We start from the raw sequence: 14,086 nt of genomic DNA, 5'->3' as shown, positions 1-14,086 counted from the left end.
GTCATTAAAGCCCTATGTAGCTATCCTTTAAATTTAAATCAGATATAACTTTGGTCCCAAATAAAAAAAGCCACATCTGTAAATCCTGGCTTTATATTTTCATCCATAATTCTAATATATTTTATTATAATGGAATAAAATCATAACTGTCCTTAGTGCAGCCATAACATACACTATATAACCAACAGGTTTCTAATAGATTTTAAGGCATGGCTGTGTGGAATTGTGATCATTTATTTACAAGTGTATTAGTAAGGTTGGGTTCTGATGAGGTGATGGTGTTCAGATGGTGTTTGGTGGCTCAGTGAGGTTAAGGAAGGGATATTTTAACGCTAGAATATACACAAACATTGCAGCTAATTCTGTGCTTCTGTGCTGAAGTTGATGATCAGGGGGCAGGTGTAGTGTGATTCCAGGTAATTTATCCCCAGGTCAAGATCTCCAAATAACACTTCATGACTCTCTGCTCTCCCCTTCAGCCACTGCTCGTAACCTTGGGGTAACTATGGACAATGAACTGTCTTTTTTCCCACATGTCGCTAATGTTGCTTGTTCTTGTCGATTTCTTCTCTATAACATCCAAAGGATTCGACCATTTCTGTCCATACAGGCTGCCCAGGTGCTTGTTCAGTGTCTTGTCATTTCAAGACTTGACTACTGTAACTCTCTGCTGGCAGGTCTCCCCCTGAACGCTATTCGTCCACTGCAAATGATCCAAAACGCAGCGGCACGACTAGTGTTCAATCAGTCCAAGTTTTCCCACACCACCCCACTGCTGCGCTCCCTTCACTGGCTTCCAGTAGCTGCACGTATCAGATTTAAAACACTGATGCTTGCCTACAAGGCCAAAAATGGACCAGCACCATCTTAACTCAGTGACCTCATCACATCTCGCACTGCATCACGCTGTCTGAGATCCTCCAGCACTGCTCGACTGGTACCACCTTCTCTCAGAATGAGAGGTAAGTACACTTCAAGGCTCTTCTCTGTTCTGGCACCGAGGTGGTGGAATGAACTTCCCCTAGATGTCCGTACAGCAGAGTCCCTGATTATCTTTAAGCGACGACTGAAGACCTACCTCTTCCTGAAATACCTAAATTAGCACTTTCCAAGTTTGTTGAATTCGAGTTTTATTTATATTAAGTTTGTAATCTTGCGTACCAGTGTAGATTTATTAATTACTAGAGATTTAAAGCGCTTTTGTACGTCGAAGGGCGTCTGCTAAATGCCTCAAATGTGTGAAAATGTATTAGGCTATTCATGTACACTAAACCAAATATATAAAGAAGCGTTTACCATCCAGTACACTGGTTTATTGAAAGCAATGTAGGAACATTTGTGATTGTGGCCCAAAAGATGTATATACAGTATATGGATAGAGTCATACAATATGTGGGATGGTCACATCAGTGTCATTGTATATACGTTTGTTTGTGTGTGTGTATATACACACTGCTGGAGCCAGTGAGATTAACACATGGCAGGATAACTCTACACATTCTCGCCCATCCATCTGTGAGTGGCAGATATGTGGGGTTGTGAGCTTCATGACACTTGGGCACAGCTGCCATTCACTCCATGGCAGAGATGCCCCAGAAAAATGCTTAAAAAGCACTAAGTGGGGCACAAGAGCAGAGAGCAGGGAGCATGAGGTACCATCTGCAGTGGTGCTTTCCTATTTTCCCAGCATTCATTGGGGTATTCCTGGGCATCACTACCATACGTAGAGTACCTTTGTTATCAGTATAGTTATGGATTTTTATATATAAGCAATTAAAAATCCCTATAGAACACATTTGATGCTGAAAGTATATACAATCCTAAACATGGAGGCAGACATGTTTCTGAAAATGTTGAAGATTTTGGTGACTTTTGACCTCGATATGTTTGTTGATTTGAGAATTTCAGAAACGGCTGTTCGCTTTATATTTTCGAACAGCCAAAAAATAATAATTTTCTGTATCAATGAAATGTCTTTCTGACAAATGTTCTAGATGACAGAAAGGCTTCCATAAATCACCAATCTTTGTAGCCATGCTGATCAGAAAAGTATCTCAGCATGCACAACCTTGACCCAGAATGGGCTACAACAGCAGAAGACCACATCTGGTTCCGCTCCAATCATCCAGACGACTCGTCTGAGGCTCTTGTATCATCCCGCGAAAACACTATCCCTTCTCTATCCTCCTGGACTACTGCCGTGATCCATTGACCTGATTTGTGTTCCAGCGATGTTTATGCAGAAATATGTTTGCGGGGGTAGCGTCTAGGCTGACCTCGTTTTCACACGGCCCGAACACAAGAAGGCTGTTCGTTTTGTACCGCGTCTCTTTCTCTTGATTAAAAATGCAAACAGCATGCGGATATAAATTCCGCTTTACAGCCAGGACCATATGCTCGGCTCGAGATGTGTGCCAAAGCTTGGATGAGGCTACTAAAGGCCATTTTTACTACTCTGCCATATTTATTACATTATTTACTTATTTATTCGCTTGTTAACTCTTCCTTTTCCCTTCACAGTCACTGAGAGTAAAGGCCACGCTCTGTCCATCCTGAAGGAGTGCAGGCTGGATGAGTACGATGGGTAGGTTTTCTACGTCTTTTGTCTTGTCTTCTATTCAGTGATCTTTTCTCTGGCTTTATTCCCATTTTTTTAAATCTCTTTTTAATCTCTATCTCTCTTTTTTCTTTTCTCTCTCCTGCCCCTATGGAGGTGACATTTAGCATTTAGCCCTTATAAGTAGAGTGGGGTTAAAAAAGAAACAAAGAGAGAGGGTCATCCAGAGCAGCAATGCCCTGATCAGAGCTTTGGAGAGCTGTATCTCTTTTTCTTTCTCTCTCTCTCTCTCTCTCTCTCTCTCTCTCTCTCTCTCTCTCTCTCTCTCTCTCTCTCTCTCTCTCCCTGTCCATTAGGGTTGGCCACTGAGGGGCTGCTCAGGCAGGTGGATCTTTAATTACCTGCACAAGAAGAAGTGATGAAGCACAGTGTGTCTCAATAACACTCTCTCTCTCTCTCTCTCTCTCTCTCTCTCTCTCTCTCTCTCTCTCTCTCTCTCTCTCTCTCTCTCTCTCACACACACACACACACACACACACACACGCACACACACACACACACATGCACACATGCACACAAACACACCACTCTTAGTTCCTTTAAACCAGTGTATTGGCATGCACTTTCCCCAACATGACTTATAAAGGGCCTGTCTCTCTGTCTATTTCCCAAACTACGATCATCCATTAGAGTCCCATAGCCTGGCCTCGGGGTTGCGTGGAGTGGGGGGGAGTGTTAAGTCTGGCGCCACGCTTTTTGATTAAAATCGCAGCATGCGGTACGACTGTGAAACAAAAGGGACAAGGACAAGCTGGGTGTACTTTAATGGATGTACAGAAATAACTTAACTAGATGAGTATTGGTCACTTCATGAGGCATTCAAAGAGTATTGGGGTATAGGCATTTCTATGGCTCTCTTTGCACTTCAATAACACATATATGTTAAGAGCATTAGGGTTTTGGGCTGATAAATCCATTGGTGTGTGTGGAATAGTAGTAATCCTACTCTAATGATCAAACATACTGGTTTACATCAGAAAATACACCACCATTCTGTACTAAACAACATTTTTCATCACATGCTGCAATTCTTCAGCATTGTTCATCTAACAATTAATCAAAATTCATATCTTACTTAACACTAGCATTCACAATTGTTTATTATTAAACTGCACCAAGCTTTTAAACATTAACACTAACATCCTCCATCAAACCCCTGCATTCTCCATCATATCAACACTAACATCCTCCATCAAACCCCTGCATTCTCCATCATACCAACACTAACATCCTTCATTAAACCCCAGCATTCTCCATCATACCAACACTAACATCCTTCATCACCCCCTAGCATTCTCAATCTTACCAACACTAACATCCTCCATCAAACCCCAGCATTCTCAATCTTACCAACACTAACATCCTCCATCAAACCCCAGCATTCTCAATCTTTCCAACACTAACATCCTCCATCAAACCCCAGCATTCTCAATCTTTCCAACACTAACATCCTCCATCAAACCCCAGCATTCTCCATCATACCAACACTAACATCATTCATCACACCCCGGCATTCTCAATCTTACCAACACTAACATCCTCCATCAAACCCCAGCATTCTCAATCTTACCAACACTAACATCCTCCATCAAACCCCTGCATTCTCCATCATACCAACACTAACATCCTTCATTAAACCCCAGCATTCTCCATCATACCAACACTAACATCCTTCATCACACCCCAGCATTCTCAATCTTACCAACACTAACATCCTCCATCAAACCCCAGCATTCTCAATCTTACCAACACTAACATCCTCCATCAAACCCCTGCATTCTCCATCATACCAACACTAACATCCTTCATTAAACCCCAGCATTCTCCATCATACCAACACTAACATCCTTCATCACACCCCAGCATTCTCAATCTTACCAACACTAACATCCCCCATCAAACCCCAGCATTCTCAATCTTTCCAACACTAACATCCTCTATCAAACCCCAGCATTCTCCATCATACCTACACTAACATCCTTCATCACACCCCAGCATTCTTAATATTACCAACACTAACATCCTCCATCAAACCCCAGCATTCTCAATCTTACCAACACTAACATCCTCCATCAAACCCCAGCATTCTCCATCATACCAACACTAACATCCTCCATCAAATACCATCACTTATGTTCTCCATCAAACTTCAGCATTCTTCATCATACTATCACTAACATTCTCCATAACACCAAAACTAACATCTTTTATCAAACACCAGCACTTATGTTCTCCATCAAACTTGAGCATTCTACATCATAATAACACTCTATAATACCAACATTTATATTTTTATCAAACCCTAGCATTCTCCATCATAATAACACTCTCCATAACACAAACACTAAGATTCCTCATCAAACACCAACACTAATATGGTTCATCAAACCCTTGAAAAGGGAAGGAAGCGCTCGCAGGGATGCAGGGAGTGTGGCACCAAGACGCAACATCTCGTTCCCTTCGGGGAACCAGGGTTACATACCTAACCTACAGACGTCCCCTTTTGGGAACTCGTGCTGCATCAACAACACTTTGGGAACGAGAGTACAACACCGCCACACTGACAAATACCTGCCTAGCGTGTATGGGCACAGCTATGTTGAAGGACTGAGGGGCCAGGAGTGGCGCTAAGGTCAAGGCTGTAAGACCTTGGTTAGAGGGCTGGACCAACCCACAGCAGAAACCCAAGAGGAAAAGGCCATAGAGGATGCCACACTCCAGGTCGAGTAAGCACTAAACCCTTAAAGGAGCGGGGAGACCAAAGGACTCATAAGAGGACGAGATAGCATCCACAGTCCACCTGTTGAGAGCCTCAACCTCAGCCTCTGGGTACCACAGAGAAAACGTGTCACTAACTGCTACCTAGCAAATGCTCGGCAAGCGGAGCGTGACATGCCGCAATAGCAGACATGTAAACCTGTAGGGTGGAAGGATACAACCCTTTGGCAAACTGTTCCTGAAAGAATTCTAGCACTGGGCCAACTGGGCAGTTAACTGGATCTAACTGATGGTTCTCACACCATATAGTGAACAGGTGCCATTTTGCGTATACAACAATTTTGTATACAACCTCCTCATGAAGGGAGCTCTGGACTAGAGAATGATCTTTACAACCTCAGTTGAGAGACCAGAGACTACAAGCTGCACCCCCTCAGGGGCCATAGCCACAGCCTCCACAACTCCAGGCAGGGTAAAATAGAGTGCCCCTTGCCTGGTAAGCAGTTTCAAAGACTGGGTCTGATGGCAGCAGCATCCAATGTGGTACCGTTCGGCCTCCTGCACATGAGACCCCTGCAGTGGTGGCTCAGGACCAGACGTGGTGTGCCTTACGGGTCTTAGGCATAGGAATCCTGGTTTCCTGTCACAGGGCCTCATAATGGAACCTCCTTGTTGTCGCATAACGTTAACAGGAGATGCCTCCCTCATTGGATGGAGGGCAGTCGTAAGTGGCTGCTCCACCCAAGATCTTTGGAAAAGGCCCCATCTGTTTGGCACATCAACAGCCTGGAGATGCTTGCTGTGCTTCTAGCATTTAAGCATTTTCTCTCAGACCTAAAGGGTCACCACATGCTGATCTGTATGGATAACAAAACCGTGGTCTCTTACATAACCACTTTAGTCTTAACCCCAACTCCTTTATGTGGGCGCGAATGACACCTTAATGCCGAATGAGGATTATTCCATGACAGATCAGGAAAGTTGGGCAGGCCCAGCACAGAGGCAGTGACCTAGGTCACAGGGAGTGCTCATCTAGTTTATTTTGAGGACGCAGTTCCTGTCTTTCAGCTGGCCAAGCAATGTTTAGCTTAGAAACCGCTCAAGTCACTACCTCCAAAAGTTCCTCATACTGGACTGGCTGCAGAGGCAAGTCCACAGGTTCATGCAGTAGGGCGCCCCCTCATCCACCTACTCAGAGGAAGAGAGGTGGAGCGCTGCACTCTCTCCGCATGGGGAAGAAACCACCAAAAAGCGGGCTTCCGAGTCCTGAGAGAAGGTGCCAGATCTGGCAAGTGAGAAAGGAGAAATGGACGTGCCTGTCTTCTTTACCTCTGCCAGATCCATTTGCAAACTCCAAGAATGAATCCGAGGCGAAGCGGGGCCAGAACCGTGAGGAACACTAGTGAGAGGCGGGAGCGGAGCGTACGCATGCGCTCACAATGCAGGACCACAGCCTGAAAAATTGCTTGTCCATTTTGAAAATCTTTTTACACCTCTTTACCTCTATTTACCTATCGAAGGAAAACAAGGAAACACACAGAGCGCTTCCGGAACAACAGAAGTTAGCGCCATCTCCACTGCATGTGCTTTTATAGATTGGTGGTCGTGACGTCACTGGCGTGGGTCTGGACCGTTGGACAGATTACACACATGGTTTAGAGCATGTTCATGCAGAGGCATTCCCTGAGTGTTGTTGATGCAGCTCGAGTTCCCGAAGGGGAAACTAACATTTTCCATCGATCCCCAAAACTAACATCCTTCATCAAACACCAGCTCTAAAAAATTTTTTTATGTCTAACCAAGATACTAATATTAAATATCAAGCACCAGCAAGCAATTACACCTAACAGCATTCTTTAACAACACCATAAAACACCAGCAGCTCCAGCATGCCAATTTGATGATTTGGCTTTGCACAGAGTGATTTACTGTTAGGGTGATGAGCCAAATGAATCAGCTTTCAGTTGAGACTTCAGTCATACACAGGTACCAGTAATGTTTGGTTTGTTGGCACATTTGCTGCTGTTTGCTGAAACGGGTTTATTCATGCGTGTTGATGGGTTTATCAGAGTGTGATGGTGAATGAGAGTGTGTTCTGGGCTTAAGGTAGCTCTCCTACAGCTCTGGCCTTGGCACCCACCTGAGCTAAGAGACAGATGGATTAGGTGAGGGAGGGGGACAACTCATGATTTCCTACTTTCTAAGCCATTATACCCTGCTCTTCCCCTACTTTCTCCTCACTGAATATTACCTTAACCATCTAATACAGACATTGCTTAGCATATATTGTGCATGTATGTTTTACGTTTCATGTTTCATTATTCATGTTGCTTTCTCAATGACACATGTAAAATATAATTCTGACATTTAAATATGCTCTAACAAACTCCAGCAAACAAAATCAGACACCATTAAAGATAAACCCCACTAGAGAGACACCAACAAACATATTTAAACACCAACACTATGACACCAACTCAGGAACCAATCACTATAGAGATACACCAACAATTGGAAACATCAACAAACATGATCAGACACCAACAAACACGAATAGTGACTCACAAACTGACAGACACCAAACACACTCTGACACCAACAAACATGACCAAATGCCAACAGACATGATCAGACACCAAAGGAGACACCAATAAACAGGATTAGACACGAACAGAGAGACCAACAAACATGATCAGACAACAACAGACAGGACCAGACACCAACAGAGTCAGGTCAAGTCAAGTCAAGTCAAGTCAAGTCAAGTTTATATCTATAGCGCTTTTCACAAAAGACATTGTCTCAAAGCAGCTTTACAGAAATCACCAGTCAAGGTGAATGGTGTGCATTTATTCCTGGTGAGCAGCCGTGGCGACTGTGGAAAGGAAAAATTACCTTAGATGTTATGAGAAAGAAACCTTGAGAGGAAACAGACTCAAAAGGGGAACCCATCCTCATTTGGGTGACATCAAGAGTGTTATTATAGTCTTTAAACAATACAGAACAGTGGAGAGTGAGAACTAACATGATTACTGGAGTGTAAGATTATAAGTAATGTTCTTTCTACAGTCTTATACAGTCATTAACACAGACACCAACAAACATGATCAGACACCAACAAACATGATCAGACACCAACAAACATGGTCAGACACCAACAAACATGGTCAGACACTACCAGAGACACCAACAAAAACCAGATATATTATCAAACACACTACAGAAAACATTATCAGACACCAGTAAACACATTAAGGAACCAGCAAACCCACTCAGAGATCAACAGACACACCAACAAACATGATCAGACACCAACAAACATGATCAGGCACCACAGGAGACAACAGCAAACAGGATTTGACACCAACAGAGACCCCAACAAACATGATCAGACAACAACAGGCAGGACCAGACACCAACAGAGACACTAATAAACATGATCAGACACCAACACAGACACCAACAAACATGATCAGACACTAACAAACATGGTCAGACACCAACAAACATGGTCAGAAACTACCAGAGACACCAAAAACCACAGATATCAAACACACTTTAAAAAACATTATCAATCACCAATAAACACATTTAGGAACCAGCAAACCCACTCAGACACCAACAGCCTGCCTTTACTAAGAAAACATTTTTTATCCAGCTGATCAGATGCTAGGTTTGTAGAGTTGTTTTACTGATCTTTGCTTTATTTTCAATTACTGATGAAGTAAGATATATTTTAAGTTAGCGTTTATTAAAAAAAAACAAAAAAAAAACAATCAGCATGCTACTGATGTTTTTGTTTCCAGAGACTCAAGTTGCTTACAGATTTGCACTGACTTTCTTAGAACATGGCACTGGATTTGGCAGGCAGTACTTCATTTTGAGCCTCGTATAATTCAGTCAGAGAAAGTGCTGGACGCTTTCACTGTATGCCACGGCGTGCGAACGAATCTAAGGCGCAGGAAACGTCACAGCGAGTTTGCAGTTATGCGAGGTGTCTTATTAAAAAAGAAAAAAATGGACTTGCTATCGACACGTCGCTAAAGCTGAGGGACGAAACGGAAAAAGAAAAAAGAAAGATTTCATTGTCTTTCTGAAGAGTTTTTCTCAGAGAGGAAATGTTCTATTGGGCTCAGCAGACAGGCACGCACTGTGCAGCCCCCCACCTCACACACACACACACCCCAGCACACACACACATGCACACACCCACACGCACACATTATCTCGACTTGCTTAATTAACCTCAGAAGAATTAAGTTTGAAAAGGTAATATCGCACATTTTTCATTAATAGATCATAACTCATTAATTACTGCAGTAATCTAACTGTGCAGTAATGGGCCTGCGCTATTTTGGATGCACTTCTCACAAGGTCGCGAGTGCAAGACACGTGTGACACGGCGCCATCTCTCTGCACGTACACGTGCTCACATGTGTGTGTTTGCATGCCACAATAGGCAGGTTAAAAAGGTGTCACTGCTGACACAGTTGCAGTCATTGTGCTCACACATTAATGGTAATTATCATCTTCCTAAACCGAAAAAAGCTGCATTTGTACCCGGTGTTTATTAGCGACTTCCTCTGACTGAGATCTCTCTATGCAGGGTGAGCTGAAAAAAATACAAATGCAAAATAGGAGCTCAGGCTCACAGAGAGTTTGAAAGTCATACTTGGATTACAGAAATGATCTGTAGATTATCTCGACTTTGGAATCTAAAGAGTATTATTTTATTTATTTTTTTAAATCCGATAAAAAAAATATATATAGAGCGGGAGCTTCCACTTCAAATCATATAAAGCATATCTTCATTGAGCTGGCTTTTTGCACAGGGGTATTGTCATGCTAGAACAAGTTTGGACCTGCTAGTTCAAGTGGAGGGAAAATTTCATGCTACTATATCCAAAAACACCCTATACAGTTGTGTGTCTCTAGTTTGGGGAAGAACCACATATGACAGTTGTGTCAATGTTTTTGTCCATGTAGTGTAGATAGAGAGAATGTAAACACATAGCTGTACACTATTTGTGATTTTTTATTCAAATAAATCCATACTAAATGTCTAACTCATTCAAATATTTTTTTTACTTGTTGAACTAGCCTATCTAAGCTAGCAAAATGCCTTCGAAATGCTCCTCTTTCTAGCCCTGTCCCTTTTCCTTATTGCGATTAAGAGCTCATAGCTAATAATCAACATAAATCAATGTGATTAGATTCATTATAACAGAGTGTAGAGAAGGTCATAGCTCAGTGGTTAAGGCTTTGACTTTTGGATCTGAAGGTGGTGAGTTCAAATCCCAGCCACCCCAAGCTGCTGCTCCTGGGCCCCTGAGCAAGGCCCTTAACCCTAGAGCTGCTCAGCCGCATAAATTATATAAATGTAAGTCGCTAAATGGATTGTTCATGTTAAAGAAACTAAAGATGATCAATGAAAGTGTTTTTGTTACTAAAATACCTCACCAGGTTCTCATGTGAGCCGGTATGCACTAGTTGAGGATCCTTACAATGGCTTCGGTCTCAGTCAGTGGTGCAAAGTATTAAACAGAAGAGGATTACCAGCGTAAGATAAGGCACATGAGCTGACACTCTTTTCAGCAGGTGGTAAGTGTTTCAGGACGTAGTGCCCCTTCCCCCTATTAAACACACACTTTTAGTTCCTTCAAAAGGTCCCCTGGTCAATGTTTATTCTCATGTTTGCACTGGGTCATCCATTTTCTAAAGTGGAAGATTTCTCAAAGTGTTATCATTGAAAACCGAAGCCCTGCGCAACTCAGCGTGCTTTCATTTGCATGCATGATCATGTACATTTATTGCTTTGAAATGGAAAGTCTAACCCTTTTTATTGAAGAGTTTTATGTATTGGCAGCATCCCATCAAAGCACAGATCTGGACTGGGCAGAATATTGAGGAATAAAGTGTTAGTTCTAGATATAGTTAATCATTTAAGCTATATTTTGGATGTTGTATAAACTGCATTTCTAAAATCATTACCAAATCATCTAAGGCCATGTCCACACCAATACATTTTCATTTAAAAACACATATTTTTCTCTCGGGTTTGGCCTTCCATTCACACTGAGACAGTATTTTCAGTCAAAAACAAGCAAAAAACCATAAGGCGCTAAGACCTAAGGCCTGCTGTTTATTTACGTTTTGGCTCTTAGAAACATCGCAGCAATGACCACAAATGTATCATCCTTTTTGAAAGCCTCTGTTTTCACAGTCCACACTACGACGCAAGAACAGCGTTTTTAACCACTTTGGGGGGTGTTTTCAATAAGCTACGTTTTCATTTACTGAAAACGCCAGAAGGCCAAAAAGTAGAGAACAATACGCCAACGTATTTGTGTGGACGTGGTCATTGCCATGACGTTTCAAAGAGGCAGAAAGGAAACACAATGGCAGGATGTTTCAGTGTGGATGAGCAACTATTGGGAAACGATTAAAAATGAAAGTGGGGACGCAGAGCTTTTTGGACATAAATGCCGTTTTCAAAGGTATCCGGATTAGTGTAGACGTAGCCTTAGAAAGATTTGTGCCTTGGTTTTTGAAACTGTGTGATATATTTAAGAATGATGTAAAGCTAGAAATTGCCATGGTAGCCATATCAAAGCCAAACTGCTGTCTTCCTCAGCATAATTTGGACTAATGTAAAAGCATTGATTATCTTGTTATAATGTTAATTTCAATGCGTAAGGGCAGCAAGTGAACAGCCAGTTTTTCGTTAATACGTGGGAATCAGATGAAATGGGCAAGCTAAAGGATCTGAATAACTTTTTGACAAGGGCCAAATTGTAATGGCTAGGTGACAGGTTCTCTAGCCAGAATGCCATATCTTGTGGGGTGTTCCCAATATGCAGTGATTAGTACCTTTCAAAAGTGGTCCAAGGAAGGACATCCAGTGAACTAACATCAGGCTCATGGGTGCCCAAGGCTCATTGATCATCATATGGGGTGAAGACTTGGTATCTGAAATCTCCAGACCTCAGGCTGATGGAGCATCTGTCGCATGTGCTGGACAAACAAGTCCCATCCAGGGTGGCTCAACCTCAAAACTTAGATAAGTGCTGCTGACAACATAATGGCATATACCAAAGGACAGCTTTAGAAGTTTTGTGTCTCAGTGGGTCAGAAGTGTTTCGGTGCAACAAGTTGGACCTAAAATTGGTGGGATACTTGTACATGTCACTTGGTCTTAAATAAGAACTCAAACAAGTACAGTGCTGGAATTTATGAGCCCTGAATTGAAAAACACTATTACCGGTAATCTTACAAGCTATTAAAATATACTATAGCTCTTGAATTCTTTAATCTGATTTGTCAGAAATTGCTGATAATTTTCCAGTGATTAGACTTTTTCAACAGTTTCTCCAAATGTATTTAACATTTATAAAATGTATATCTAGTGTCTACACTCACTTACACTTAACATTCAGTTTAAAGGTTTTTGACATGGGAAAGTAGGACTGCATTCAAGATTAAGACTGTCAAGTCCAAGACAACTCAAAGAGTAGGGTAAGCTGAGGAAGTCAAGTCCTAATTGGGTTGAGTCAAGACCTGTAAGGAAAAAGGATCAAAACCTTTTTGAGACCAAGTTTTTTACCTCAGCTTCATTATATGGACAAAATTATTGAGACAAACTTTAATTTTCTAGCCATATGTGGTTCTTTCCCAAACTGCTGGAGGAATAGAATTGTACAGGATACACCTGTACCCCAAGCCAGCTCCTTGAAGATATGGGTTACATGGGTTGGAAGTGGAAGAGAGGCCTGCTAGAGAGCTCACTTTACAACCCCATTGAACACTTTTAACGCTCCTGATGTTGTGGTTGAATTAGCACAAATCTTCACAAGTACACTCCAGAATCTAGTAGGAAGCGTTCCTAGAAGATTGGAGGTTTTTATTATGGAGCAAATGGAGACTGAATATGGAATGGTGTGTTTGAAAAACCAATCGAAATATTATTTATAAACATTTGTCCATTCAGTTTAAGCAAGACAAATGCCCAAGTCTCAATATAAACTAAATACCATCAACTTCAAGACAAGTCAAAACAGGGAAAGCTCCCTCAAACCAAATAAGGAAGAAGCCTTGAGAGGAACCAAACTCAAAAGGGAACCCATCCTCATCTGGGTGACACGATATCTATTTATTATAACTTTCTCATTGTTAAGGTTAGGAGATGAAGAAGATACAACTGAACAGCTATGGGGTTAAGGGCCTTGCTCAGGGGCCCAGGAGTGGCAGCTTGGTGTGGCAGGAATTCGAACTCAACCTACAGAGCCAAAGTCAACGATTGCTGTAGTATAAGAGGAATATAACAGTTTGAGTGGATCAGTTGTAAGAACATATTTGATTTTATAGTGTTATCAGTCCATTTGCTTCATGTTGTTGATTAGTTTCCTCTTCGATCTTAGCTGTAACAATTCTTACACATTGGAAAGCTGCGTTTCCACGGGCTGCACGTGAAGAAGACGAAAGCTAGAAATCCAGTCTCAGGCTGCAATTGTTCAAAAGGCATTACTGAAATAAGTGTAATCTGCTTTGCCAGCCTGTCTTCATTTATTAGTAATGTGCATAAAAGCAGATTATCCAGCCAAACCCTTCTCCATGATTTATTCTGCTGCAGAGAAGGGACTTATTTGTGGCATGTGTGTGTGTATGTGTGTGTGTGTGTGTGTGTGTGTGTGTGTGTGTGTGTGTGTGTGTGTGTGTGTATATGTGTGTGTGTATATGTGTGTGTGTATATGTGTG

General features: G+C 42.0%; 1 protein-coding gene across 3 annotated transcripts in view; it reads left to right on the top strand.

Moving 5' to 3' along the window:
- cerkl (CERK like autophagy regulator) overlaps nt 1–14,086 on the top strand; it is a 104,727-nt gene that overhangs the window by 68,429 nt on the left and 22,212 nt on the right. For all 3 annotated transcript variants that reach the window (XM_083537038.1, XM_083537036.1, XM_083537037.1), the window contains one exon: nt 2,521–2,584. In XM_083537038.1, coding sequence (XP_083393164.1) covers nt 2,521–2,584 — 64 coding nt within the window. The remainder of the gene's footprint in view (nt 1–2,520; nt 2,585–14,086) is intronic.

The sequence above is a fragment of the Silurus aristotelis genome (assembly GCF_946808225.1).
Source record: "Silurus aristotelis genome assembly, chromosome: 3".
In the NCBI taxonomy this organism is placed as follows: domain Eukaryota; kingdom Metazoa; phylum Chordata; class Actinopteri; order Siluriformes; family Siluridae; genus Silurus; species Silurus aristotelis.
Note: the sequence above shows the minus strand (reverse complement) of the source record. Positions and strands in the feature narration are given on the sequence as shown.